General features: G+C 43.3%; 2 protein-coding genes across 3 annotated transcripts; one reads left to right on the forward strand and one right to left on the reverse strand.

Annotated features, from left to right (window-relative positions):
• Positions 1-1,760: 1,760 nt before the first annotated feature.
• On the reverse strand, positions 1,761-5,450 carry gfi1b (growth factor independent 1B transcription repressor). Its single transcript, XM_034602377.1, has 7 exons — positions 5,253-5,450; positions 4,788-4,888; positions 4,299-4,478; positions 3,970-4,199; positions 3,649-3,786; positions 2,775-2,940; positions 1,761-2,322 (listed from the first exon to the last, which is right to left on the reverse strand). The coding sequence occupies exons 2-7, from the start codon at positions 4,879-4,881 to the stop codon at positions 2,144-2,146; spliced, it is 987 nt and encodes a 328-aa protein (XP_034458268.1). The 5' UTR covers positions 4,882-4,888; positions 5,253-5,450; the 3' UTR covers positions 1,761-2,143.
• A 1,747-nt stretch (positions 5,451-7,197) lies between these two features.
• tsc1b (TSC complex subunit 1b) lies at positions 7,198-27,342 on the forward strand. Of its 2 annotated transcripts, none has more exons than XM_034602376.1 (22): positions 7,198-7,529; positions 11,656-11,875; positions 12,084-12,187; positions 12,327-12,479; positions 12,802-12,946; positions 13,308-13,462; positions 13,562-13,635; positions 13,733-13,911; positions 14,301-14,419; positions 15,622-15,787; positions 15,901-16,022; positions 16,604-16,697; positions 16,985-17,092; positions 17,956-18,601; positions 20,249-20,292; positions 21,173-21,339; positions 22,011-22,193; positions 22,282-22,392; positions 23,286-23,408; positions 23,906-24,093; positions 24,498-24,671; positions 24,989-27,342. In XM_034602376.1, exons 2-22 carry the CDS (start codon positions 11,767-11,769, stop codon positions 25,674-25,676), a joined length of 3,852 nt encoding a protein of 1,283 aa, XP_034458267.1. In that variant the 5' UTR covers positions 7,198-7,529; positions 11,656-11,766; the 3' UTR covers positions 25,677-27,342. The 2 variants fall into 2 exon arrangements, with proteins under 2 accessions (XP_034458267.1, XP_034458266.1); XM_034602375.1 differs by having other exon boundaries at positions 7,309-7,529; positions 16,970-17,092.
• The last annotated feature ends 315 nt before the right edge of the window (positions 27,343-27,657 follow it).

Here is a 27,657-nt window from a genome sequence, read left to right on the forward strand (position 1 = left end):
CGTCTCTCTGAAGGCAGAGGACTCGTCATCAGTGGCCTAATGCTGAGAGACAAAACAGTAGAGGACAAGTTGCAACATCAGTAAAAGTTAATATCCTAAAATGTGAAATAAACTCAGATACAGTTATTCACAGAGCTGCTTCCGAAGAAGGAAGCAGATGTTTGACGGAGCAGCTGATTTCTGTCTGCACAGAGTAAACCACACATGTGACTAAAACCATTCAGCTTCAATCCCCCAACAACAACAACAACAAGGAAAAATGTACATGTTGCAGTAAACAACACTTCTGACAAGTATTTAAAGTATTTACACTATTTAAATACGTCGATATCAACTGTGGAATGTAATTTGTTCTCATTAGTCAAAACTTAAACGTCATGATATGAAAGACAATGACGGGTAAAAATGACAGAGCTGGTTTAGCTTTGTTGCCGTCAGCAGTGCAAACGTGTCTGCACTCGTCCAGTAATGTAAAAAAAAATGGTAACGACATCTTTGCAGATAACATGACTTGAAGGCACCTTTAGTGAGACACAGACCAGCAACGTGAAAACACAAAGTGTAAAGACAACATGGCGTTTTTGTATTTTTTTTGTCAGACTTGTGCGAATCAGCCAATCAGAATCCAGCAAAGCACTGCTACGCTGAAGGGAGGCGGAGATCCAGGTTAAAAGAACTGATCCATTTAAGTTTGTTCAACTCAAAGACACAAGTGAAGGCAATGATACAGTCATAATAATATCAACGAAAGATTAAGATTGGTTACGTGATACAATGATGCTCAATATATTTCTGAATTATATTTATTTAACTTGTTTAAGTAGAAAGAAATCCCTTCTGAAAATTGAAATGTCCTTAAATATGAAATATATTCTATTGTTTGACTATTTTTTATAGCACTTTAACAGAAGTCATTCATTCTCACATAAAAACCAACTTCTCCATCCCAATTAGGTTCGATTGAGCCACAAAGCTGAGTTTCTTTCCCGTCGTTACATCAGCAGTTGGTCTAACGTCCCTTAAAAAACCTGTCTTAGAAACTGTGACTGCAGTGTTTGTCAGATTTAACAGGCTGAGGTGATGATCTGATTTGCCTGGAGCAGATTAATGTCCCAACAGGTTTGGTGTTTGAGGAAGGTGGTGAGTTAAAGTAAATCCAGGAGGCTGACTGGGTGTGGTGACAGTTGACTAAGTAATCAATCCCTTTTTTCCCTCAGCCTCTTATTTAATCCCTGTATCCCACTGGACTCACTGTGAAGGCCAAGCAGCAACAATGGATGTGTGTTGCCACAATTACCGTCTATGCGACAGTTCTGATTTCATATTGAGATTATGGAGCTGGTTTGGCCTTTATAACGAGGAAGCTGCAGAGCCTCGAACATTTGGGGATGTAAAACTTCTTCTTTCATTTTCTCCTCGATTCTGAGGAATGAAAAGTTCCCCGGCCTCAGATTTGCATGCCGTTTCAGGTGTGTTATTTGAATGCAGTATTACTCCACTCCATATCTCTTCCCGGTCCCGCAAGAGATTTTCACCCGAGGCCACAGTTGTGTCGTTGTTCTACATCCTGCTTTGACAGGAAAGTGACTCAGGAAAACACACAGAAAGAGTCGAACGGCGAGAAATTGTGTGTTTGCAGTGCTCATCGTGTCATCTTAGACAAACACCGCGCTTGTCTTTTCCCTTCCAGCCACGACGGATTGCATGTTGTATTACACTTTGTTCATTTTTATTCAACGGGGCAACCAAAGATTTTCATACTCAGTTCAACTTTATTTTTCAAGAAGAAAAGCGTTTACATTGCTGAAGCTTATTTTAAATTAACAGTAAACCAAAAGGGATGTAAACACATATTTGAAAGAAGAAAACTTCCAATATATTAAAAAATATATTTTTATCAGCTACTCATTTTCCTCATGACAGATTTTTCTGAAGTTAAATCACCTTAAAACATGATTTGACTTCACAGCTTTATTTTTATACATTATCTGAAAAGACCAAAATAAACCGGATGTATAAATAAATGTTATATCATCTTGTTTGTTATTATCAGTGTTAACAATAAATTACTGCTTCTATTATTAAAAGCATTTGTACATAAGTGTGCTACCGTTGCGCTCAGGGTTTAGTGCTCACTTCGGCTTCACTTCATGCCGTGCTGGCTCTCGTGGTGCCGGCGGAGATCCACCTTGCGTTGGAAGCCTTTGGAACAAATGTCACATCCGAACGGTTTGAATCCCGTGTGTTTCCTGCTGTGGGTGATCAGGTTGGAGCTTTGACTGAACGCTTTGCCGCACACTTGGCATTTGTGAGGTTTTTCACCTGTAAAATACAAAGAATACAATAAGAAATCAACAGGATTAAAATCAAAGATCATGTTCCAATGATTTGTGGGGGCAAAAAGGAGCTTCAACTTCCTCTCCACTGGCTCTGGAAAATCACGTTTGCCTTGCACAAGCACCACAAATGGTGCCAAATATTTTTACCATGAATTTAAAATATATATTCATATGAATGAGGGAAGAATCCAACCATTGTTTAGACATTTGTTGGCAACAAATGTGGGCTGCAGGAAGTTCCTCTCACAGAGCTCCGTGTGAAGCAGGAAAACCAGATAGGCAAATCAACAGGACATTTGTTTAAAGTTTCTTTTTCAGATTTATCAGCAGTTATATTACTCCTGGAGACTCTGCACTTGGAAAGCAGATGATTAGAGTGAGAGGAGCCATGCCCAGTTTGACTTGTTTTTCCAACACCTCCATATTGAGACCTACCAGTGTGAATGTACGTGTGTTTCTTCATGTCAGACTTCTGGTGGAACCTCTTGCCGCAGTACTGGCAGGGGTAAGGCCTCGTGTCCGAGTGGATGAGCAGGTGTGTGGAGAGAGTGGACGAGCGCTTGAATGATTTTCCACACATCTTGCACTCGAAGCTTTTTTCCTGATCAAAAACAAAAGTACGACAAAAGTGTTACACACAAACGCTGACATTCAGAGTAAAGGTCCATTTACTGTGGCAGTTTTTCTGGTGCTTTCAGTCATAACACATGGTCTTCATCGTCAGATGGACTTTGCCCAGTTTTCAGGGAATTGTAAATGTTACAATATTTAGTTTTACTCTTTCTTGTATTTTGCATTGTGCAAATAAACCAGGTAGGACAAACACAAAGTTCTTTAACTGCACCATCGACTGTTTATAAAACGCTCTACACACAACGTCCAGCACACAAACAATAAAAAAGTGACAGTATCACAAGGTATTCTGAAGTAGTCTACAGACCATTACCACAGGCTAAGCTAACAGCCCATTCTAAACCAGTAGGTTTAGAACTGGCACTGTGCTAAAAGTGTATTTTTCTTTGAATTATAACTTCATATATTTTATTCTAGTTGCAGAAATAGTTTTCATTTGAAGACAACAGATGACCCTGATGGAGTCACAGTGATTTATTCAGGGTCAAATAAAGACAGGTGCATTATGGAAAGTATAGGATCCAGCATTTTCAACCTTAATTCACACAAAGGGTCTAAAAGTGTAAACGTCTCAGATTCTTCTTCGCTGCTTTGATTCTGACTCTTCAGACTGTCTCTCACACGTCATCCAAACCCTATGAAAGGTTAGTGCTGAGGATGACTTATGATGTTTTACCTGAGAGTGGACATTCATGTGTTGCTCCAGACTGACGGCGTGACCGAAGGTTTTTCTGCAGATGCTGCACCCGAAAGGCCTCGTTCCGCTGTGCGACCTCCTGACGTGGACCTCCAGTCCGTGTGGCGTTGAGAACACCTGAAACAAGGTTTGACCATCAGTGACACAGCCTGCTGATGTAATCAAATCAATATGAAATGCGTCTACCTTTTTGACATTTTCAATGTACAGTGGATTTATTGTAGGATTGAGCAAACTATCCTAGATCCTAGATATTTTCTATCATCTCCCACATGTTGTAGGTCATCACGTGGCGCGTACCTTGTCACAGGTGATGCAGTGGTAGGTGTTGGAGGTGGGGGAGTAGTGCGTGCTGCAGTCCAGAGGCTGCTGAGGCTGTGGACTGCGGCTGATGTGGGGGGTGTACAGATTGCTGGCGTGCTGCAGCACCGTGGGGCTGAAAGTCACCTGACGCAACTCGTAGGACGAAGGCACCTGATCCCAGGAATACGACGGCTTGTAGTAGGGAGGGAATTCTGCCATGTGAGGCTCTGAGGTTGCAGACACAGAAAAAGACGACATGATTTTACACTCTGATCTGAAGTGATGCAATGCAACAGGAATAAGAAGAAGATGCACTTGCAGCTCACCGGTGAGGAAGTATGGCTGTGTGGGAGCTGCAGGAGGCCTGGCTGGCTCTGGGTGAACGGGTAAGGGACAGGCGAGCTCTGGCTCTTCCTTTTCAAATGAGGAGCGGTCCGGGGGGGAGAACTCCCCCTCCGACTGAGCCCCGTCTGAAGTTTCTGAGATCTGAATTGCTGGTGGGACTTCTGCAACAAACAAAATGAGAAGGACTGATTCAAACAGAAGACGTCACTCTGTGTGGTTATGGACAGCAAGTAAACACAAAACCCTGCAGCTCCTCTTTGAAGACATTTATCACACAGGAGCTATTCTGTCAGAGCTAAATCTTGACTTTCAGATTTGAACACTGATGTATTGATATCAGCATAATTAATATCCCATTTTAAATGTTTAATACAAAGCAAGCTGCTCTAAAGTTGTTTTATATGTCAATAAAAGTAGACAACAGCGGTTTAGGTGTCCCTCATGTACTCACATTATATAATAAGTCTTACCTGTATATGTGGCGGCGCCAGGCTCCTCGTCATATGAACGGTGGACGTTATAGGACGTGCACCTTTTGTTTTTCACCAGAAAAGACCGAGGCATGTTGATCCTACACCAGAGAAATTATAACGAGTGGTTAATTTAAGTTAATTAGGAGGTTTGATCGGGTCAGAAGAGCTTAGAACGGTCGCTGGGTGTTCATGTCTCATCGAATAACGTCAAGAAAAACAATTTGACCACTCACAGTTATACATAAAAATATCAAAACAATTATTGATTATAATTAAAAAATAATAATTAGCTGTGAAAGTGAAAGACGGCTTGTAAAATCAATTTCCTTCACATTTTAGCAGCTTGAAGGACAATAATCGTAAATTAACACATTTTCAAAAGGTGTTTAAAAGTTTGTTTCTAAGTTTCATTTTAGTTTATAAGCTACTTTTCGGTCTATTTCACAAGTTGCGGCCACTCACCGTGAACAGAGCAGGTTCCCGTCTAAATAAAGAGCGTCTTAAAAATGTAAATAATATTAAATAATAATAATTTCCCGTCCTGTGGAAAAGGAGAAGATGAGTAGAGGCAGAGAACTTGTCGTTAAATCCTTTCCTAAAAGTCAGAAAAGCAAAGCAGTGTTTTAAAGAAAGCATCACACACTTCGCTGCTGTCTCTTTTCTCCCCTCCCTGATATCCAATCAGATAATTTCACAGTGGAATCTGAGTGTGGCTTCCACCAATGAGAGGCCAGAGCTGCAGAGGGAAATTTGCCTAGAAAAACACGGGCCCTTTGCAGCAGTTAGACGAAACAACAGGTGAAGCGGAAAACGTGTTAACTACAAGGTTATGAATTAAAACACACGTCAATGCTTTGGGCGAGAAATACATGTATTTCCAACTGATCTTATACTTTGCATTCAAAACAACAACATATTACCAGTGTGTACATTTTTAATTTGAACTTCAGAAAACGGGAACTTTCAACCCCCCCCAAAAAATCCGACCAATTGTTTCCACCTAACAGTGTTTGATTTACAGGATTCCGGTGTATGAGTGTGTGTTGTGTGCAAGATTTAAACGACCATAAAGAAATCATATGAGGGTGTAGCACCTCCAAAGATACACACACCAAACCAGTCCGGGACATTTACATTGCATCAACAGAGATGTTCAGTCAGATTTCATCCAAGGAGGCTCCAGTTTCACACACTACAGCTGCAGAAGAGGAGTTTAACCAGGTATAATAATAATAAAATGAAATAATAATGGGTATAAAAATGGGTATAATAACAATAAACATAATAATAAAAATGATTATGTGAAATCTTGTTAAAAACAAAGTTCAGGAGAGGAGGAACACTTTGGTGAGAAGGGGAGTTACATGAGGAGAAAAAGTGCAAGTGTGCCATCTTGTGGTCTGAGTGTGTATCTTCACTGTATTTTATTGTTTGTGTGCAGAGCTTTTTATAAACAGGCAGAGTGAAGTCAGACAACGTTGTGTTCATCCTCCCTGGTTTATCTGCAGGGAAGATTTAATGTGTTTTTCATAAAAAAATCTAATTAAATTCGCTTTATCCCTTAACTGCTGTTTCAGTTTCATGTTGGCTTTTTCTCCAGAGGTCTGTTGATCAATCGATATAATCTTCAGACCCAAGTTGAAGACCTTTCAAAATCCAAGCTGTGTAATTCAGCTCGATGTGAAGCATTGTGGCAACGCAACGAATATCATGAAGTGCATTTACTTTGAAATAATAAGACTCAAATTATCAAAATGATCAGGCAGCGATTTTGACCCGAGGTTCGCTCCAGCTGCAGATGACTACTGTAGTTTATCTGAGGTCATAGAAGAAAACATGTTCAACTAACACAGACTGAATGCTGCAAAGCGCTGGTTGTGTATTTATTTGTATTGATATTGAAGGTGCTGTGAGTCCAAATGGCACAAAATGTGACTCTGCACTTCACTTGGTCACTAACAACACACATGACAAGTGCCAAGCGGATAAGTTGAACGGTTTTGTGAGATCTGATGAACTCTGCTGTCTAGTTCAAATTTCAAATTAAAAGTCCTAATCTTTCTGACCTGTTTTTTAACATTGTGAGGAGGTATAAACGTTTGAATGACCATGAATACATTTGACTTGGAGGATTAATATTAATATATAATATATATTGCTCAGTGCTTCATTATTATGAATGATCTCATCAGTTTTGTCCTCCAGTGGATGTTTATTTATTTTATTCCCAACCACTATTAACTTCATTTTAAAAATTTGACAAAGAAGATGAACATTTGAATTGTGAAAGTGATTGTTTTCTCTGTCTCAGTTTCCTCAAACATAACAAACTTTAGTTATTTTTTAATTTGACAAAGAAAATGAACCTGGTGAAAAAAAATAAGACTAATTTGCGCGTGCGCTGTGCACATGTGGGTCACGCGAAACCGCATTACACTCACTCCATCCTTCCACCAATGAGGAGACTGCAAAAACAATATTAGCTTTGCAACAGCGGCGAAAACCCCGATGTGACCGGGCGTTGATTACACTCCTGGGTCATCAGGTGTAATTTGCGAAACTTGTTTTTCACATTTCTTGCGGTAAATCAGTCGCTAAAGTTGCGGGTTTGCGGCTCGCGGCGGCGCTAACTTGTGGGATTAGTTCGCATGCAGCCCGACAGCGGAGGGTGACAGCGGTGGGATGGGCTGTGAGGTGTTCAAGATGGCGGCGCCCTGTGGAGTGCAGCTTCTCTAACAGGTAAACAGCTCCGATTATTCACAGCTAACGTGCTTTCCCCGCAGCGAATCTCGTCCCGCGGGACCCGTGTGGTCCACCGGGGTCTGGTGGGCCTCCGTCTGCGCCGTGCGGCCGCGGCTGACAGGCGGGATGAGCCCCGGACCGAGCGCGGGGTCGGCTGCTGCCAGCTAACGTTAGCTCTCGGCGGTGGGACTGGCTTGTTTTCCCGAGTGATGGGGTTTAACGTGGATGTCGGTGCTTTCAACCCGCCTCGTCGGGGGCTTGTCTCGCGTGTTCGGTTCGCTGCGGGTCGGGTTCGTGCGGGACAGGCCGCCCGTGTGGGTTTATTAACGGGGGGGATGAAGTAGAACCCAACCCTGCCCATTGTTCTCTGCGAGTTGTTTACGACAGGCAGCAGCAGCAGCAGCAGCCTGTGGTCAGTCCGCACACAGCAGCAGCTTCTCCTGCAGCTGCCTTCACCCTGCACCTCAGTCCGCTGGGCCACTGGGCCACCGGGGCCTCGGTGCTTGCATCACTTCTACTTCTGCTTCATTTCAACACTGAGATCCTCATGCATCTCTCTGCTCTTTCAAACAATATCCTGCAGCTGCATTGATACTTGAATTCAGCCTGACTTTGTTTTTCCTGTCATCACTCATTCATATCCTGACACACACGTTCAGTTCCTCTGTCGTATTAACTGTTTAAACTTGTATTTATTTAGAAGGGACAGTGTCCATTCATTCATATGAGCACAATGGTTCATATACATGCACCAGAGTTAACTCTCTTAGTCTCATTTTTAAACTGCACTCCCAGGCAGGTTTATATTAAAAGGAGAACAGACAACAAACCTATATATTATACACATGCAAGCTGAGGCAAAAGCCACAATATACAACAGTTGGTAAAAATTAGACAATCAAAAGGAGACATGAGGGATTTAGATGAACAAAAACAAGACTATTACAGATGGTGACCTATTTGAGTCATCATTGTTTTTACAGAATTGGAAAATGAGTTGAAAGCAGTGATGTTCCTTAATTCTAGGTTTACAGTGTTCCAGGTTATGTTACTGCTATCCACAATAATACATTTCCAGTGCTATAATCTGAGGACTGTAATATATTTCCAACAGCAGATAATTAATAAAACAGTGTAAACAACCTTTAACGTCTAAACACAAGCTGCTTTACAAGAATTTTGACAAAATTTAACACAGTCTAAAATGAGCTGGCGGTCTCCTGATCTAAATTAAGGGTCCTGAGGTGGCGACACTGCTGGATTCCATCTGTCGGGGTGAGCGGAGGACTCAGTCCAGTGGTTTCCAGGGAACAGGACTGGTTTCAGATTAAAACAGATTCCCACAAGAGCACCAGAGCTCACATTTTTCACATTGCTTCTTCTTTTTCTAGTTTTTGTGAGTTGTTTTTTTTGCAATTGACTCTAAATTAATTGGAGAACATTGCTTGTGTAGACTCAATACCTTTATGGCTAAAAATGTTATTGAGTAGTTGTTTGACACATAGACTCAATAGGAATGATGACTCAGTGTTAGTTTTGCAATGATCTGATTGGTCAGTCGTTGGGCAGTTGACAGGTTTTGATCAGATCCTCTGATGCTAACCTGCAGGTTAAAGGGGCAGGGTAGGTTACCATGGTGATTCACTCCCCCTAAGAAGTGAACTCAAACCCCAGAATCAAACCTGAAGTTACTTCGCTAACCACAAATCCCACGTTGCCGTGCAGGGCCCTGAACAGGTCAGTTAGGTGGATGGTAAACATTTTTCTTGAAATTGACTGACCAGGTTGTTTGTCTCTCTGATACCACTTTAGAATATTTGCGCAGGGGAGAAGGAGCCTGTCGGTAAACGCTCGCACTGAGCCAGATGTTATTTCTAGTGTGTACATGGGAGCGTTCGGGCCACATAAAGGTTCTTTGTTTCGTCCTGAGCTAATCCCAAACTGCCTGGGACCACACTGAGGGTGGCTCCTGTGCCACTGACCTGTCCCTGCAAGAATGAAGCGGGTGGAAAACCCCCCACCTACATTTCAATCCACTGCCCGCACCCCCGCCTCCCAGCGGCCGCATGACTGAGCAGTTAATTGATAACAGGGAGACAATCGCGTTGGGACTTCTTGCGGGGATTCAAAAAGCAGGGATGTCGTGTTCCGGCTGTTATCATCTTGTTTTTATCTGTTGTGAGTGAGAGAAGCTCGAGGGCAGTGTCTCCGTCCGACATATGACTTCAGTGGAAATGAGATCAAATGTGCTGGATATCGTTTAATTCCTTCGTGTCTCGTTTTCTAAATGACCTTCTGTTGTATTGGGGCTTGTTTTTTTTTGGGGGGGGGGGGGGTCATGTGACTGTGTTGAAAGATTTGTTATTCGTCACTAATGAAGTGCTAATCATCCTTTAGTGTGTTGAGTGTGTGGCCAAGGTGTTGAAACACAGACTGACGCGATCTCCCCTGTTGGGTACAAACACCCCGAGGATAATGACCTGCCTATCAAGATTATCTGGGCCTGTTTTTCAGATGGAGATTTGCATGACTCTGCTTTAATTCAAACTAGTGACTCAGCGTTGCGCCTAAATATATTACACACAATATAAATAGACTATTAACCTGAAACAGTAGACAGGTTTTCATGCCTGTTCTTGCTGTGGTTTGATCGTTGCTAAATTAAACTGTTCCTTTTGAATTTAGGCCATTGACAGTAAACAGGAAGGATTCAAATGGGTTGCGGGGTCAAATGAGGTTCGTATTTTAAACGTATTTGCGCGGCTGAATTCTGCCGAAGAACTCAGCAGTGGATTGTCTGATGTGTTCAGGAAAGTCACTGGAGTGTTTTGGCGGAGGACGGCGTCTTGGTAGAGCAGCAGGAGGCAGGACTTAATTTATGACTTCCTCTGCGGAGATGGCATGTTTTTGTTCACGTCACATTGACACCAGCGTCAGCTCTTATCACCACAAGCTCTAGAATCTCATTGTCTTTCCACGTTGACATCTTTGTCTTCTACATGTCTGGCTCTACTTTTTATGCTGATACACACTTTTTTCTATCTTGTGTCCTAACCAGTGTATTTTTTTTCAGACAATCACAGCAAAGCGTGTGTTTCACTGGTATTAGCAATGTTTAATTAAGTGTATGTCTTATTGACAGAGGCTGCAAAGGGCTTCCACATAAAGTTATGGTTTATAATACACTGTGTATGTACAAATGGTGAATATATTGGATTTGTTTACCCATGAAGAGTTGTTGACTTGACTTGACCGAGTTTCTGCACCACACCCTCTGCACTTCATGCATGTCGTAACAGTCATAATTATGTATAATGCAACAGGTTTCTTTTACAATGGAGAAAGTTCTCTGAGAATCTCTTTCATATTTGAGCAAAATATGTTTTGTGATGGAAATATCCTGAATCAGATAGAATCAGGACCTTGTGAATCGTACCTTGTGTGTTAAGTTTGACTCTGTGTGATCATTTCATTGATTACAGACGTATTTATGGGGTCAGTGTCAATGAGCGGTTGCAATTCCACCTTCGAATGTGGTCTGGGTGATCAGATCTTAATGCATCATGGGTGAGCTGTCACTTGTACTTTGAGCTGTCCACCTGTGACAGTATCACCAGCGGCGCATTTTAATACCAGGTCTGAACTGGACCTTTGTCACTTAATGAAAGCAGCTCAATGGCTCTTATGTGGTTCCTTATCAGCCACAACGTCAGGGGCTGTTTAATTAAGTTGGTAAAATGACACAAGAGTTATAAAAATACTGGATACTAAAGATGGAATCACAGAATTAATGTAATGGAAAAAATCATTGATAATTAATTCAGTTGGACTCAAACTGAAGCTCGATTGGGATTCAGGTACGTGTATGACAACAATAAATGGTGTCCCTGATAATAAATAGTATAAAGCTTTCAATGTGACAACATCATGGGAACAACATTTTCTCAATTCCCTTCAATCTTCATCATTCTTCATAACTAATTAATTTAGATGAAGTTCTTCTAATCATTGCCGACGACGATGAAAAATCCTGCACAGCGTCACTATCGTCACATGTGACCATTAATCCTCGATCAGGGCTCTGACTAACTCTGGGAAATGTTTCTGTCCTGTTGTGATGCAGAGGTGCCTGGAGACTGTATCGGAGGGTGGGCCCAGGAGTCCTCCAGGCAGGCAGGGACTGACACCTTGACAGAGAGACACTGCCTCCACCTCCTGCACTGCCACCGCCACCATGGCCAGGGAGCAGCCCAATGTGGGGGACCTCCTCCCACTCCTGGAGACCTCCGACCTCCACCAGCTAGAAGAGATCCGAGGCCTTATCAATGAGCAGCTCAGCACCGGTAGGACCATTTGGATTGATTCATGTCAGCGTGATTTGTCAATGTGGTGAGGTTTGATAAATGAGCTTTGATAGATTGCACCTGACAGCTTTTATCATCTCCTTTTTATTAGCGTTTGGTTGAAGAGTCATTGTCTTTTAACATAACCTCCTGATTTATTATGCCCGTCTCAAAAATGAATAATTTATTTCTCCCGTTTTTCTTAAAGAGCGAGGGTCCATGCTGCTGAACAGCCTGGTGGACTACTTTCTGGAAACTAATTCTACCCAGGCCATGCATATCCTCTCCTCAGTCAGAGAGCCACATGATAAGGTGAGAACCATCACGACATAATCCTAGTCACAGGATTTAAAGTTTAAAGTCAAATCAATTAATTCCAGTGAAATCACTGCTGCGAGAGTATCTACTCGAATCTAACCCTGCTGCGACTCCTCTCCCGACTTCCTCACAGCACCTTCTGGACAAGATGAACGAGTGCATGACCAAGCAGGCCTGCCGTCTGCCCACCCTCACCCTGCTCGGCCATGTAATCCGCAAGCAGCCGTCCTGGATCCACAAGATTGCCCGATACCCCCTGCTGCTCTCGCTGCTCAAATGCCTCAAGGTAACGGCCCAGTTATAAACAAAGAAATCTCCTTGTCAGGGGTTGAGAGGTCATAGGATGAGAATTAGACTTATTTATTCAACAACTGTGCTTTTATCATTGTGGAGGCACGTCAGGGAGTAGGCAGGTCAATTAAATGCAATTTATTTTATCTGCACTGACCTTTTTGGAGGCTGGCTTTATGTAGCTTCCATGAACCAGATTTTATAGTTAGTTAAAATTAAGTTATACATTTTTAAGAGTTACCATTTCCTTATACGTTCGATGCAGCATGTTAGCAATTAAACGTGCCACTCAAGTTCCCACAAATTCTCCTTGGCAGACGGATACGGACGTAGTGGTGCTGATAACCGGAGTGCTGGTACTGATCACTCTGCTGCCCATGATCCCTCAAGCGGGGAAACAACACCTGTGGGAGTATTTTGACATCTTCGGCCGCCTGGCATCCTGGAACCTTAAGAACCCTGGTAGGAACCTCTATCTTGCTAACCTGATGCTGAAAAGTAGACAGTTGCTGAGGGGGGAGAGTGGTCGTCCTCTGGCGGTTCGATCCCAGTCTTCCCCATCTGCTTGTTGAAGTGTCCTTGGGCAAGATACTGAACCCTGAATTTCCCCAAGAGAAAGAAGTGCTGCCCATAGATGCACTGTATGAATGTGTGTGTATGAATGTCAATAAACTGTACTGTGTGATTGGTCATCAAGACTAGAAAAGCTCTATATTAAAAACAGATTACATTTACACCTTAAGCCTTTTTCTTGAAAGTATCTTGCAGTGTGAGTTGAATTTGTTATGCCGGAGTTCACATTTGTGGCTTTTTACACATTCAGGGCATATTTCGGAGGTTTATCTAATCCATCTGCACGCCAGCGTCTATTCCCTCTTCCACCGCCTCTACGGCATGTACCCGTGCAACTTTGTGTCCTACCTGCGGTCCCACTACAGCATGAAGGAGAACATGGAAACATTTGAGGAGGTGGTAAAGGTGAGAACTTTCCCTCTACTGCTCTGCTGTGCTGCTCTTCATTAAATGATCATGCAAATGATCTCTAATATTAATTTTGTGTCCAATCTTTCCACTCAGCCGATGCTTGAACACGTTCGTATACATCCTGAACTGGTGACTGGAACAAAGGACCATGAGCTTGATCCCACAAGGCAAGTCTCACGCTGCTTTAACCAAACTATGGAACAATTTGGTGTTAAATCTTCTCTCATGCATGACTTTGACATACGGTGCTGTGTTTCTCTGTAGGTGGAAAAAGTATGAAATCCATGATATCGTCATCGAATGTGCCAAAGTGTCTCTAGACCCCAAGGAGGCCTCCTGTGAGGAGGGTTACGCCACCATGCCTGAGAGCTTTTACCCCCAAATCCACATGCGACCACAAGACTGCACTTCCAGCCCCTACACAGACCTCCACAGCAGCTACGGTCAGAAAACATCTTGGATATTTATGATACTTGACAGAACTGGAACGATACTGGATTTTAAAGGATTTTGCTGATGTTAACTTTTTCTCTGCTGTTATGAAGTTGTTTTTTTTTTTTACACAAATGCATGATGATCAATATATGTATTTTCTTTTTTGTTGTATATATTTATATATATATCTTTCAGGTTTTTCACTACTCTAACGTTTTATATCTCAAAACAATAAGTAATTACTAGGATTGATTCCATTTTAATTCCCACATTAAACATTGTGTTTTCTAATTGGTTAAAAACCACAAACATTTAACAGCAGTGTCCAAAGAGCACAGAAAACTGCAGGTTGCATCCATTCGAAGATTGATCAGGCTATTTTTCTTCCCGACAACAGGAAGCTCTTCTTCGACCCCATTCTCAACTCCACGGCAGCCGCTACCCCCGCCCCTGTCCTTGCCCCCCTTCTCAGGGACACAGCCCTCCTACCGCAGCCCACAGACCTCCAGACGCCAGGTAACATCATCCATAATCCGGTCAAAAGCTGTCAAAATCCTGGTTTAATACACGAGACTGGTCCGTAACTGATGATCAGAGGTAATACCAGAGCGCTAGGTCGTTAAGCTTCTGTTTGCTGCTTGCTGTCGTACACCGGGTCATGTTTACACTTCATGTATCATCTGTCACATGTGGTGAGTTAATTGCTTTCCTCCAGAATCCCCCACAAAGCCCTCAATTAGAGCAACCACCGACCGCCATGTTTCGTAAGGCGTGGAGAGAAAGTGAGCAGACAGACGGTTTTTGACTCATCAGAGTCGCCGGGCTGGCAGACCATTGGGTCAAGCTTCAGGAATTACAAGGCATCCTCGTCCTGATACCCCTCTGTAGACCACAACCAGCCCCTGAGGGTTGGTTGCGTAGCAGATACTGTCTCTGGCTTTCTATTATTGGCCCGGCCACATGAAGCAGCGGTCTGGGTGTTGTTCTGCCCCCTGGGGTCCGTCTGAGGATTTGTCTCTGCGACCCAGTGATTAGAGAAGTTTGTGGTTTCTGGGTCGCGATCATAAAATCAAGTAACGTGCATGAAAACTTTTTATATCCGCCTGAGTCACTTCTTAAAGGATCTGTTCACTAAAATTATGAATAGATTTTTCTCATACAGGCTCTCGTTGACTCTCGTGTTGGTTTGGTGTATTGAGTTAAAATTTAATACAAATCCAGATTAAACCAGGACTGTTTGTTTAGGCAAATACCACTGGGACTAATAAAATACTTGCATAACCAGGTTATGATATAACAACTTTTATTATTAATCAGTTACCCAGTAAGTTTGTAATGCTTAGACCAATTTGCAATTGGCCTGTTTATCGGTGGGACCTCGATACCGGGGCTCCATCCCCTGATTACACCTGAGCAGACTCTGGCTGGCAGAGTTTTCATATCTGGGATATTTTATCTTCATTTCTGGATAGTGTGAGGAAGTGGAGAAGTGTCGTCCATCTTTAATAACAGTCTATAGTATGAAATTACAGCAAGCAGGTAGTTTAAGATTGGAAATGGGAAAATGGTTTAGTAACGTATCAACACGATTTTTCTTTAATGTTGAACTGTTCCTTTAAGCACAGTGGGAATAACCTAATTTATTGAGCTTTTATTTTATTTGCATTTTTTTTGACAGATTTGTAATAACTTACTGTTTTTGGTCTTTTTCTTTGCAGAACTCGACCTGTGAACTCAACTCTTCCTGCGGGGGGAAGGACCCTCTGTGGAGCCCCTCCTCGTTGTGTGGCATGGCCACTCCCCCTTCCTCCAGGGGCATGTCGCCCAACTCGGAGCTCTCCCACAGTGCCTCACACCTTCCCAGCCGCTTCCACTGCACATCAGGTACAAGTTACATCATGAGAAGATATTTCAACTCTGCACCAGTGGGGTTTTTTTTATGTTGCACTTGAGTGACGCTGTGGAATTTTCATTTCCGATTGTTTTGGTCTGAGCAGGAGGGAAAGGAACCCCTGCCTCAAGCACTCCAGCCACCTCCTCCCCACCACCCACCCTATCAGATGACTTTCCCATAATCTCATTACCAGCCAGCACAGTCCAGTCCAGTCCCCCAAGAAAGGTATGTTGTCTCCTCTCCATTTTAAAAACATGTCCTTGGATCTCTCCCAGTTTTCAAACTGTCTCCTCAGTGAGTTTGTAATGTGCAGGAATCGATCACCAAGAGACAAATATCCTGAAGGACTTAATGAAATATTGATTAATCAAGTTTTCATAAGCCAGTTGAATGCTTTTCCTATTGCGTCAATCAGAAACATCCAAACAAATATGAAAAACACGCCAGACATTTCAAATGATCTTGTTAGTCATTTTGAAAACTCATTTCCTTGACAGTAGGAGGCAAATTGCTTTTTCTAATATGTTTTAAAGTCTTCTATTTGCGCTCAGAAGTTAACGAATAGGATAAAAGATAAAGTAATTAAAGTTGTTTGTTATTTTTTTATGATTTTTATTTGTAGTTAAAAACCTACAACTAAAAACCTGTGTCTGTCAGGAACTTGAGTGGAAGTGGTTTGCAAAAAGACAGTGAGGAGCATTCAAATGCAGAGTCTCTAATTCTGACCTGCAGGTTATTAAATTAACCCAACCCAGAGTAAATACAAGAAATACTAGAATAAAACTGTCAATGATGTGACTTCTCAGGATCGTCGACAAGGAGAGAGCAGTAAACCCACACTGGTGCGTCAGGAGCCAGTGAAAGACACGGAGAAGAGTTCAGAGATACCAACAAATCGAGGTGAGTCATGATGAGTCTAATTACTGCAGTTTATTGCATTAAATTTAACAGTAGAGGACTTTTTACAGGCCTGAACTCATGCAATATAATTTGGACTTGGCTCGACTGAGCTCTCCGGTGGGCGGACCTCTCTTTGTGATTCTAAACCAGGGAATTATTGGATCATAAGTTTTATTGATGTGGAAATCACCATACCCAAAAATAACCACACCGGATTTGTATTGGTAGTTTTGGTATTTGTGCTTTTTCGAGTGGACTTTTTTCTGATGCAGATGTTTCCTCTGTAGATGCAGGAGCTGCTGAGAATGTCTCCATGACTTTAACAGAGCTGTCGGTCTTCATGAAGAAACAGGAGCTGGAGCTTCAGCTGAGAACAGAGAAGGAGAGGGAAGAGGGTGAGCATCGGTTTTAGTGTGTGTGTATGTATGTATCTCATAGAACCAGATCCTAGCATTTTGTTAGTCAACTTCTTCAAGAAAAGAATCCATAAATACCAAATTATCCGGTACTAAAGTTATAGAAACGTCAAATTGAGATCTTAAGGTAGGTGGGAAGGTGTGTGTGTGATTCATAGACATGTATATAAAGATGGCCGACATGACTCCTCTAGAAAATGAAGCCAAAACATCTGGATCGCCCCCTGGTGGCTGGTTGCTGTATAGGTTCTAAACCATGGACCAAAAAGTCGAAGTGGAGAGGAGGTGTCGTCCATCTTTATTTATGATCTTTGGTATGATTGTGTTGTTTGTGCAGCGCAAAATGACCCAGTTTGGGTCTATTCATTTACAGCATATCTTAATAAAGAAGATAGCAGATACTTTGCTGCAGTATGTAACTTCAGTGTATATATATATATATATATATAAAGAAAATTAATAATGTTAATAACTGAAAACAACACTAATGAAGCAGGAGGGAAAAGAGTGAGAGCAAAAAAGTGCCCCTGGGACCCCTACAAATAAATTCTAGAGCAGATGCCATACATCACATGTATTTATCACAACTTAAAATAAATATAGACCTACATATATCCATGGGAACTATTAAATGGACATTTCATAATTAAAAATATATACAAACCAGAGTCTCCTCTCTAAATATCCTGGATACACACAGATCTCTGTTTAGATCCCTGTGTGTTTAAATCCCACCTGTGCAAAAAGTAAATGCACCTTTTGACACCTGTTGTGGGTGTTGGAATGTTTAATGGAAGATGCACAGGTTCATGTTGAGCTTTAATGGGTTGTTTCTGCTGCAGCTGCCATCACAGAGGAGCTGCTGAAGATCACTGAAGACACACAGGAGCTGCAGGGCCCGAGGGGCTTCGACTCCCCTTTCTATCACACCACTGAGACTCTGACTGGCTGTCAGGCACAAGACAAGACCCACTCCAACGCCCAGCCTGAAGGCCCCATCCGCGGCCCCCAGTATGTTGTGTCAACACCAGACAAAGCGGAGAACACGGCGAGCACCAGCGGTGTTGGCAGTGAAAGAGGAGGTGGAGGAGCAGGAGGAGACAGCAGGAGTTCAGCCCTCGGCCTCGAGCAGTCCTGGTCTTTCCAGTCCTGTTTCACCCCGATCGATCACCACCTGCACCGGAGTCCCTCCGCCCCAGACGACGAGGTGGGCAGGTTCGGGATGTTCTCCCCGAGCCCGTGCAGCAAGACGCCAGCCCCGGTGCCCTACGAGTCGTTTTTCGACCTGGCTCTGCCCAGGGCGGCTTCGCTCTTCGTGGGCCAGAAGACGTCGGAGGCGGTGCACAAGGCGGCGATGGAGAAGCTGTTACAGCAAGAGGAGGGGTTGGAGGACGGGGAGGAGGAAGGGGTAGTGACTGCTTCACCACTGGAGGTGCTGGATCGCCTAGTTCAGCAGGGGAGCGATGTCCACGATAAAGTTCTTAAGAGGTGAGGGGCTTGATGTTGAATCAGCCTTTAGCAATCTTGTAAAACGTGATAGTATTTTAATCATACGAGTACACGGCCCATTGTAAACACATCTGTTTGGATTGGGCTGTTTGCTTAATCTGTGTTAAATGTGATTGTAGCTTTCTTTCTAAAACTGCTAAAATGACCTTCAGTAAATGAGCCACGGCAAATAAAGACCTGCTGCTGGACTCCACAGATCACTGCTGCTGCACAAAGAGCCGTTCACCTGTTTATTCAGAGTTCAGTGACGCTCCACTCAGTACACAGAACCCAGAACTAGATAATCAGTTGTTGCTGTTGTGTTGTGCTGTTCTTTATCTACGTTGATGAGTCCCAGCCGCTGATGCTGCAGAGCACTGGTCGGCCTGTTTATTCAAAATTTATTTATATTGATTCTATAACGTGTCCAGATCTCGCCAAATTCAACACTGCTCTTCAACTGCCCTTTCTACACAATTGTAGAAAATCCTAAATGCTATTGACCCATGTCTGTTTTATGGAGAGGATCGTGAGATACTGCAGTTCTGTGAATGTGTCGTCAATGCGAAGCTCGTGTTGATCACTGAAGAAACCCAGGAGTGTGTTTTGATGTGCGGTTCACTCTGCCGAGGCTGCTTGGGTTGTTTCCAGTCTGTTTCAGTGGCCCAAAGGAAACACCCAGTCGAGAACAAGTATGACATTGTTCAGGAGCTGCCACCCCCTTCTTTCGACACACACACACAAACACACACAGAGTGAGCCAGTCCTCCAAACCCAATGACACAACAGTAGAGACAGTGTCAGCAAAGTCAGCGCCGGGCTCAGAACAATCAATTCAGTCGCTCAGAACAATCAATTCAGTCGCTCATCACCGCCACATTTTAACAGCTTCGCCAGAGACAAACACGGCCGATGGAGCGAGTGATGTCACCTGAAACACAAACCAACAAGTCACTTTATTATAAACTGGACACTTGCAGTATTTAATTTGATGCTATCTATATTTTCACCCTCTTGGATTAGACACATAATGTGAAACGAGCTCGATTTGACATGTGAGAAAACGATCTTTAGAGCTGGAAGGTGGATTTGGTTGCTGATGGACAGAAGCAGACTAACTGTTTCCGCCTGCTTCCAGTCTGTATTTCAAGTTAAGTGGCTGCTGGCTGCCGCTTCGTCTTAAACAGTCGGACAAAGTATCCGTTTATCTTCTCGTATTACTTTCATTATCAAAGCTAATTTGCTTATTTCCTAAAATGTCAAACTTACAATTATGTATTCTGTGAAATTGAACTTGAAATTAATTCAGACAAGAGAGCTTTAAACCACAGTATCTTGGTTGGAGAACTCCATGATACATTTATAAGATACAACAATCCAAATATTAGAATATACATTTGTTATAAAGTGTCTTATACAGTTTTGTTTGTGAATATTTAAGTTCTGCAAAGTTTAAAAAGTCCAGAGTTTGTGGGAAAAGGAGATTCTGCCTCCACAGAAAACACAGAAGCTCTTGAAGCCCCTTGAACACCTTGACATTACAAAACCTCACATTTGCATAATGAATGCTCTTCACTTGAGAGCAGCTTAGGAACAGAAAAACCCCAGAGAAAGTTTTTCACAGTTTTTCTTTCTCTCCCTTCACAGATTACCTTTGCCAAGTAAGTCAGCTGACTGGACGCACTTTGGAGGTAAAGCACTAACACAGCAACACTGTTGCACACTGATAAAAGAGGCTATTATAGAGACTGCAGATGGAGCATTATTTAGGCATGACTAGGTATTCATCACGAGCTCTTGAGACATAAACAGCAAGTGAAAATGCTGCCAGGCCGGACAGGGAATTTGTTTAAGCCGAGGTTATTCAGAACACACAGAGTTCCCACAGTCATGCAGATCACGGATCAAGTCGGAAACTCCAATGTTTGGCTGTTTGGAGATTTCTTCTTCACTCGGTCTCCCAGAGCAGGAATCTGATTTTCTCCAGCTGCAGTTCACGACAAAATGGAAACACTGTGATTTTGCTTAAGTCTTTGCCAACTTGTAATAACAACTCTGGAATTGAATCATTTCTTTTTTTTTACTACACCTAAAACAAAGCTCTTGTCTTTTCTCATGACTGATCAGATTCTCCAGAGAAAATACATTTTCTCTGCTCTCTTTCCATTTATACATCGTAAAAAAATTATGCTGTTTATCTAAAATTATGATGGACAATTTTATGATTTGGTGTTTTTTTGATTTTGATTGAACGGTTCTGCATTTTACACTTTTAAAATATATTGTGATTAACCGACCACAATTTTATCTTAAATTTTTTTGTCTCTGTGTGTGTGTGTGACTGATCAGCAAATCAATTTCAAAGTTTAAAAACTAAATCTCACAACTGATAACAGAACCATGAATATATATCACACGTTTATGTACAGTAATTTCTTCACTTATATTGACACAACATTAACTGTGCTATTTTTGGCGTCCCACACTTGAATGATAATTGATCCCAATCCTATCAGTGTGTATGTGTGTGTGACCGTGTTAATTACGTTATTATTATCATGGCCTCCCCAGGCTCTGCTCCGCTGGACGAGCTTCACACGCTGCGCAGCCAGCTGCTCCTGCTGCACAACCAGCTGCTGTACGAGCGCTACAAGAGGGAGCAGCACGCCGTCCGCAACCGCCGCCTCCTCCGACGCATCATCAACGCCACTGCACTGGAGGAGCAGAACAATGCTATGGTGAGTTTGCAACTCATTATCACAGATTTGCCCTTTTAAGCACCTTTTTAAATTTTGGTACTTACAAACAACAACTGTGCTTGAATTAGACAAAGGGTGTGTAGTAGTCTTTGTTTATTGAGATGCAGCACCACAGAACAATTAGACGACAGGGTTTACAGGTTTTATTCTTCAGCAACCTCTTTGCATTTTGATCAGCGAGAGGAGAAAGAGCATCTCAATTCTTCAGAGGTTTCTACTGATCGCTGAGGCATTTGTGTCACTTCATGACTCCAGCTGTCAAATCTCTTCTGCTGTCAGGTCTCATCTGCAGCATGTCGCCGAGGAAATTGAACTGAAGCTGTTTTGTTTGCGCCTATTCAGACAGATTATGTTTTCAACAAGTGATGGTCACAAAGAAGCCATGAAGGCTGTTTTGTCTCCAGGAAAGAAACATAAACAAGGGGGAGGATCGCTGGCACATTCATGCAGCAATCAACTGAAAGACTCATTAATTTTCTGCAGAAATGTTGCACGCTGATTTAGTATTGTGGAGAAAAACGCGTGTGTGTGTCTCTTTGTGTGTGTTCATCGCTATTCTCACAAAAACTTGTGGCACAGACTGTTGCAAACTGCCTTAAACATTTCGTTATTTATACGATTTTGTACTGAACTTGTTTATGTGTCCCCAGAAGGACCAGCTGAACCTGCAGAGTGTGGACATCTTGTCTCTGAGGGAGAGTCTGCAGGTGGAGCAGCAACGGTACAGGCAGCTGTGGGATGACAGGGAGACTGTGGTGACCAGGCTCCACAGTCAGATCAGGCAGCTGCAGCAGGGCCGAGACGACTACTACACCAAGAATCAGGAGCTCCAGGTACACACACACATACGATGTGGACAAATAACAGGACACGTATTCAGTACAAATACGTCTTTAATCTGAAACTGTCTTGTGTCTCCAGAGTAAGTTGCAGGAGTGTCAGAAAAGGATGGATGAACTGGAGGCAGAGCTTCAGAGAGCCAACAACAAAGTGTGCCACACCGGTCACCTCCTCAACCAGACAACCATCAAGGTAAAGCTGCCTTCATCTTTCTTTGTCGGTACCTTTAAAACCAAATTCTGCTTACACAGAAGGTCTTTATCCACATTTTTGTTTTGGTATTATTTTGGCAGGTGTTTAAACGCAGCTTTATGTTAAATCAGCGAGAGACTTCAAGCTCTGCTCCTCAGGTTCATCCACAGATTTCTTTTCCCTCCCTCCTGTTTTCGTAATGGAAGAACTGGGAACGACAGTAAGAGCAGTGGCAGACAGTTGGGTCAGACATGCAGGGGGTTACAACGACACACACCCCCCCCCTACCCCTGGTCCCGTCACCTCTCTGTAGTCTGTCCCGAGGCTCAGTTGCCTTGGAAATGTCGTCTCTCGCCCTCTATTTTTAGGTCAGTGACGTTGGGGATCTGGGTGTTATTCTGCCTCCTGGGGTTTTTACAGCTCTGTTTCCCTCCTCTGACCCAGACTGAACTGAAGTCCTGACAAACAAGGAGCCGTTGATTCAGGAAACGGGCATTTCAAATCAGACAGCATCCACACAGTCGAGTGAAGATCCTAATTCATGGAATGCGGACAACATGAATACAAATTGTGGAATCGTTTTAGCCGCCAGGGCAGATGGGATTGATTTTTTTTTTTTTAAAGATAATTGTCACATAGCAGCTGTAGAGCGAAACATTTCTCTTTTAAAACAACCCCGTAGTGAATTCTGTCATAAACCCCAATTAGCTTCTTAGGGTGATGTTGAAGCATCTGCACAACACTTGGTTCCTTGTTGAGTCTCTGATGAATTCATAGATGATTATCTACTAAATCATCTTGTGAAGTATAACCCAGATATTTGTGGACAGGTATTTGTAGCATAATCGCTGTTTTGCCCTCCGTCGTCATTGTTTGTCTCGTGTGTCCTTCAGCTGAGCAACAGCGAGAGCACCCAGCAGCAGATGAGCTTCCTGAACAAGCAGCTGCTGCTCCTCGGGGAGGCACATAAGCTGTCCATGCAGGAGTTACACCACGGCGGCGGCGATAATGCAAAGGTACAGTGCAAGTGTGTGTGAGTCAGAATCAGTGAAATGCAGAGGAGACATACTGTGGGGGAAAAAGGGGAAACTAATTGGGTTTGTTGGGCATCAAGTCAAAACGACTGAAGCGTTTTTACCTCAGGCAGGAAGCTAGCTTCATCTGAACTATGAGGATACACTCACATAGTCAGAGGTTTGTGTTCATTTCTCATGAATAATAAGATAAACTATTGTTGTTGAATTGTGTGTTTTGGCAGGTTCAGTTAATGCTGCTTTTTCCTTTTAATTAAATCACCCTTCATCGGTTTGCATCCCTGATACAGTAGTTTGCGAGGAAAACTGTATAAGTGAACATGATATAGGTCCAAGATTCATTCACTGTAGAGTCACAATAAATGTCTCCATAAAGTTCCTCATTCATCTTTCATCATCTCGTGTTTTTCTTCTTCCCTCCTGCTCCTCCTGCTCCTCCTGCTCCTCCTGCTGCTGTTGACAACGACCCGTCGCCCCAGGAGGCCCGGATGCTGCAGGCGTCTTACGGGAAAGAGGTGGAGACGCTGAGGCAGAGTTTGTTGGTTCAGGGTCAGAAGATGGAGGCGGCGCAACAGAGAGTCGGTGAGCTGGAGACGCACCTCTCCAAGAAGGAACACCTCATCGCCGAGCAGAAGAAGTTCCTCGAGGATGTGAAATGTCAGGCAAAGTGAGTTTGGCCTCTTCAGTTGAAGTTCTGTTCTCATGTCTTGGATGAGAATTCCAATTGTCTAATTTTTCTTGGATCATCATGACCTAGATGATGCACAGACAAGTACTTTGATGGCTGTTTTCTGCGCGTCATCATCGGCATAATAGTAACTCCTGTAAACGTGTAGACATTAATCTGTTGTCTAATTAAATCCAACATGACATCATTGTGTTTGTATTTAAAGAGGCAGCTACAAACCTCCTGTGTAAACATGCTGGAAATCAGTCACCTGTCTCTGTGCCTGTTTGCACAATCTGTCACCTCCTTCCCTCTGCTTGATTTTAACCGCCTCAGTTCTCGTATTTCCTTTCCCCCTCTTCTCTTCTGTTTCCTCGAACCCGATCTCGTCTCTCCGTGTTCAGGTCGGAGCTGCAGGCTTCAGACAGCAGACATTCGGCTCAGAGGAGAATCACTCAGCTGCTGCAGACCGAACTCCTGCAGCTCTACAGCCGAGTGGAGATGGAAGCTCCAGCCAGCACTGCTGCCAGCTCGCCACCAGGGGGCAGAGCTGACCCACACACTCTTGCTGACACCAGGTCAGACTCAGATTTGACAGACACACAATCACAGAAACATAACAAACATAAACTTTAACACATTAGAAAATAGAATGAATGAATATAAAATTAATGTTTTCGTTAGTCTATATGTCAGAAACTAAGAATTGTTGTCACCTCGTTATATCTGCTTGTTGCACAGCCATGTTTCTACAGTAGCAGATACTAACACACATGCATGGACCCAACATCAACACGTTGTTTTTGGACGTCATGACTTTACACGCCTTTACAGCTCTAAACATCTTGACGGAGCAATTATCTCTCTTAACACGTCAATATTTTCCTCTCCACAGTGTCCTGGTGCCAGATGGACCAAGTAAAAGTCACACGAACGAGGAGGCGGCCAGTAAAACACCGCACGACTCCCCTCGGGGCAACGGCAGCACTTTATCGCCAGGGCAACCAAAGGCGAGCCACTCTTCCAAGTCATCAGCCAACTCCATCAATGGCAGCCAGGACCTGGCCCCGCCCCTGCTGGTGGAGCCCTCGCTGTCCTGTCCCCACGTCAACCCGCTTGCACCCCTGCCCCCCGCCAACGCGCCTCTCACTGTGGGCTCCTACCCCAGTGCCAAGAGCTTCCTGGGCATGAGGGCGCGCGAGCTGTTCCGCAACAAGAGCGAGAGCCAGTGCGACGAGGAGCAGCCGCCGCCTCTGCGCCTTGCGGGCCTCGCCCACAGTCTGAAGACTGAGATGTGTGTGGAGCCACCCTGCCCAGATTATATTGCCCCCGTCAACCCCGCTCCCTCCCCCATTCCGGCTCCTCCTCCAATGCCAGCTCCTGCCACCCCGCTCACGGTGCCCACCGTGCCCACCAAGGAGCCCCCATCTGAGCCCAAGCAGCGGGCCTCCAGCCAGGAAAGCCCCCGCAAGAAGGCAGGGGCCGGGCCCGGTGTAGGGCGGGTTCAGGCAGGGTCAGGGCGCCCCCGGCAACAGCATCTAAAGATCATGGACTACAATGAAACACATCACGAGCACAGTTAAGAGACATAGAACTGAGCCGGGATGGAAAGCGGATGAGGACGGACTTAAGTTTGAAAATGGAGAAGAGCTACAAAATCAGCAAGAGTAACATGTCTGCTACTCTCCACAATTCAGTGTTATTTGATCCATTCCTCTGAGTGGACAGCAGGATTCCCCCAGCGTTTCTTTTTCTTTTTTATTTATACTGATTCATTCCCCTGAAGAATGTTTGTTTGAGGAGGAGACAGGAATACTGAGTTGCAATGTTACCAGTGAGGATGCTAAACTTATGAGTTTGATCATGAGACAAAGACGAACACGATGTGACACTATAAGTCTGAGATTTAACGATCAACCAAATTAGAAACTTTTCCAAATTGGCTCCAGTTGTGTCGATATGTCCATATTTTGAGAAATCTGCGTCAGTTTTCACCCTTCATCCCGAAACGATGGAGGTGAAACATTTAATTTCTAACACTCTGCAGCAGTTTGTCTCGAAACAGCCTCCTAGTTACTCTGGTTAGTCCTCAGACCTCACAGCGAACAGCATTCAGAGTTCTGTGGATTGTCCGGAGTGACGGGGACACTGTTTTCAGAAACACACTTTGCTGTAATCATTTTTAGGATTTTGTTTCAATGCTGTGAGGACGACAAACAAAGTTCCATTCACCTCTGTTGTCATATTTATCGGATACAGAATCCTCGGAGACGGTATCTCAAAAATTGGACCAATAAAACCGAAATCCTCTGCTGTTGTCAAATACAACTGCAGGATTTTCAAAATACAAACCTTAAATCACACATGAAATATTGTTACATTTTCCTCGATCTTTGGATTGATGACAGACTTGATTCGTGTTTGTTTTTTTTGCGAGTGTTACAGCGGAGCGATGGAAGCGATCGGTGCGTGTGTGTGTGAGTGTGTGTGTGTGTGTGTGTGTTACTCGGGGAAACCTTGAACTGTGACGTCGTTGCTGCTGGACCACCTTAACTTTTTTTTGCTAAACTACGTCGAAGTGTGTTTTGTTTTGCGAGCGTGCGAGGTTGCAGGTAACGGCGTCGTGTTGATTCTCCTGTGTCGGAAAAGATGAGGAAAGTGAACGAAATGAAGGAACTGATGAAATTTTATGCATTTTTTTTTTAAGAATTCCAAATTGTGTTGTACCTTTTTACTTTTTATTCCGCCACCCAAGAGGTGTGCCCACCACTACATATCCGAAATTTGAACGAGACCAGAGACGCTACACAAACCCAAGCTCCAAATATAAAGGTTTTCTCTGGTAAAGATGGCGAGAAAACATTTGTAATCTGACTGGATTCAAATATCTCCAAACAACAGTGTTGTTACTCACGTGCTGTGTAACAACTGAGACAAACACAGTTTAAGTATCAGACCTAAACTCCCTCTTTTCAAAGTCGTCTAAATCCTGTTGTCCACCGGGAGCTCCTGCTGTCATTTCCTTCTGCCTCGCTATCTAAAGCATGTTCAACAATCCACTTTAAACGCCAACCGTAGTAACAACAGCAAATCAAGACAGAAGGTACAATCAGCACAAACTGAAGAAACCAGGACTCTGACCGGAGCCAGGGAACCTGGGACAAAAACGGCAAAAAAGGAAGTTCTTAAAGCAGTGGCTTGTGTTTAACTGTGAACAATAAAGATCGTCTTCAATGTTTTGCACTACAACCCCTGAGTTCTGCTTTGTGTCTGCTGCTGAATGTTGCTCGACGTCAATATGACCAATTAGCTTAGTTTGTTTTGGTGTCGGAACATTTTCAGATATTGAAGATGAGAAGAGGTTTATATTCAAGTTGGGTGCGATGGAACAAACACATATTTGAGCCCAAAAGCTAAAACAATTATAATAATTCAGTTGTTTGACAAAACAGTAAAACTTTTTTCGCTCTTTATTTTTGTTAGATGAAAATAATCAAACTTTTTCCACTTACAATTTTAGGATTTCCTACTTTTCTTTATTTTTTTCGTTAACTAAAATTAACA

This window comes from Hippoglossus hippoglossus, chromosome 12 (assembly GCF_009819705.1).
Source record: "Hippoglossus hippoglossus isolate fHipHip1 chromosome 12, fHipHip1.pri, whole genome shotgun sequence".
In the NCBI taxonomy this organism is placed as follows: Eukaryota; Metazoa; Chordata; class Actinopteri; order Pleuronectiformes; family Pleuronectidae; genus Hippoglossus; species Hippoglossus hippoglossus.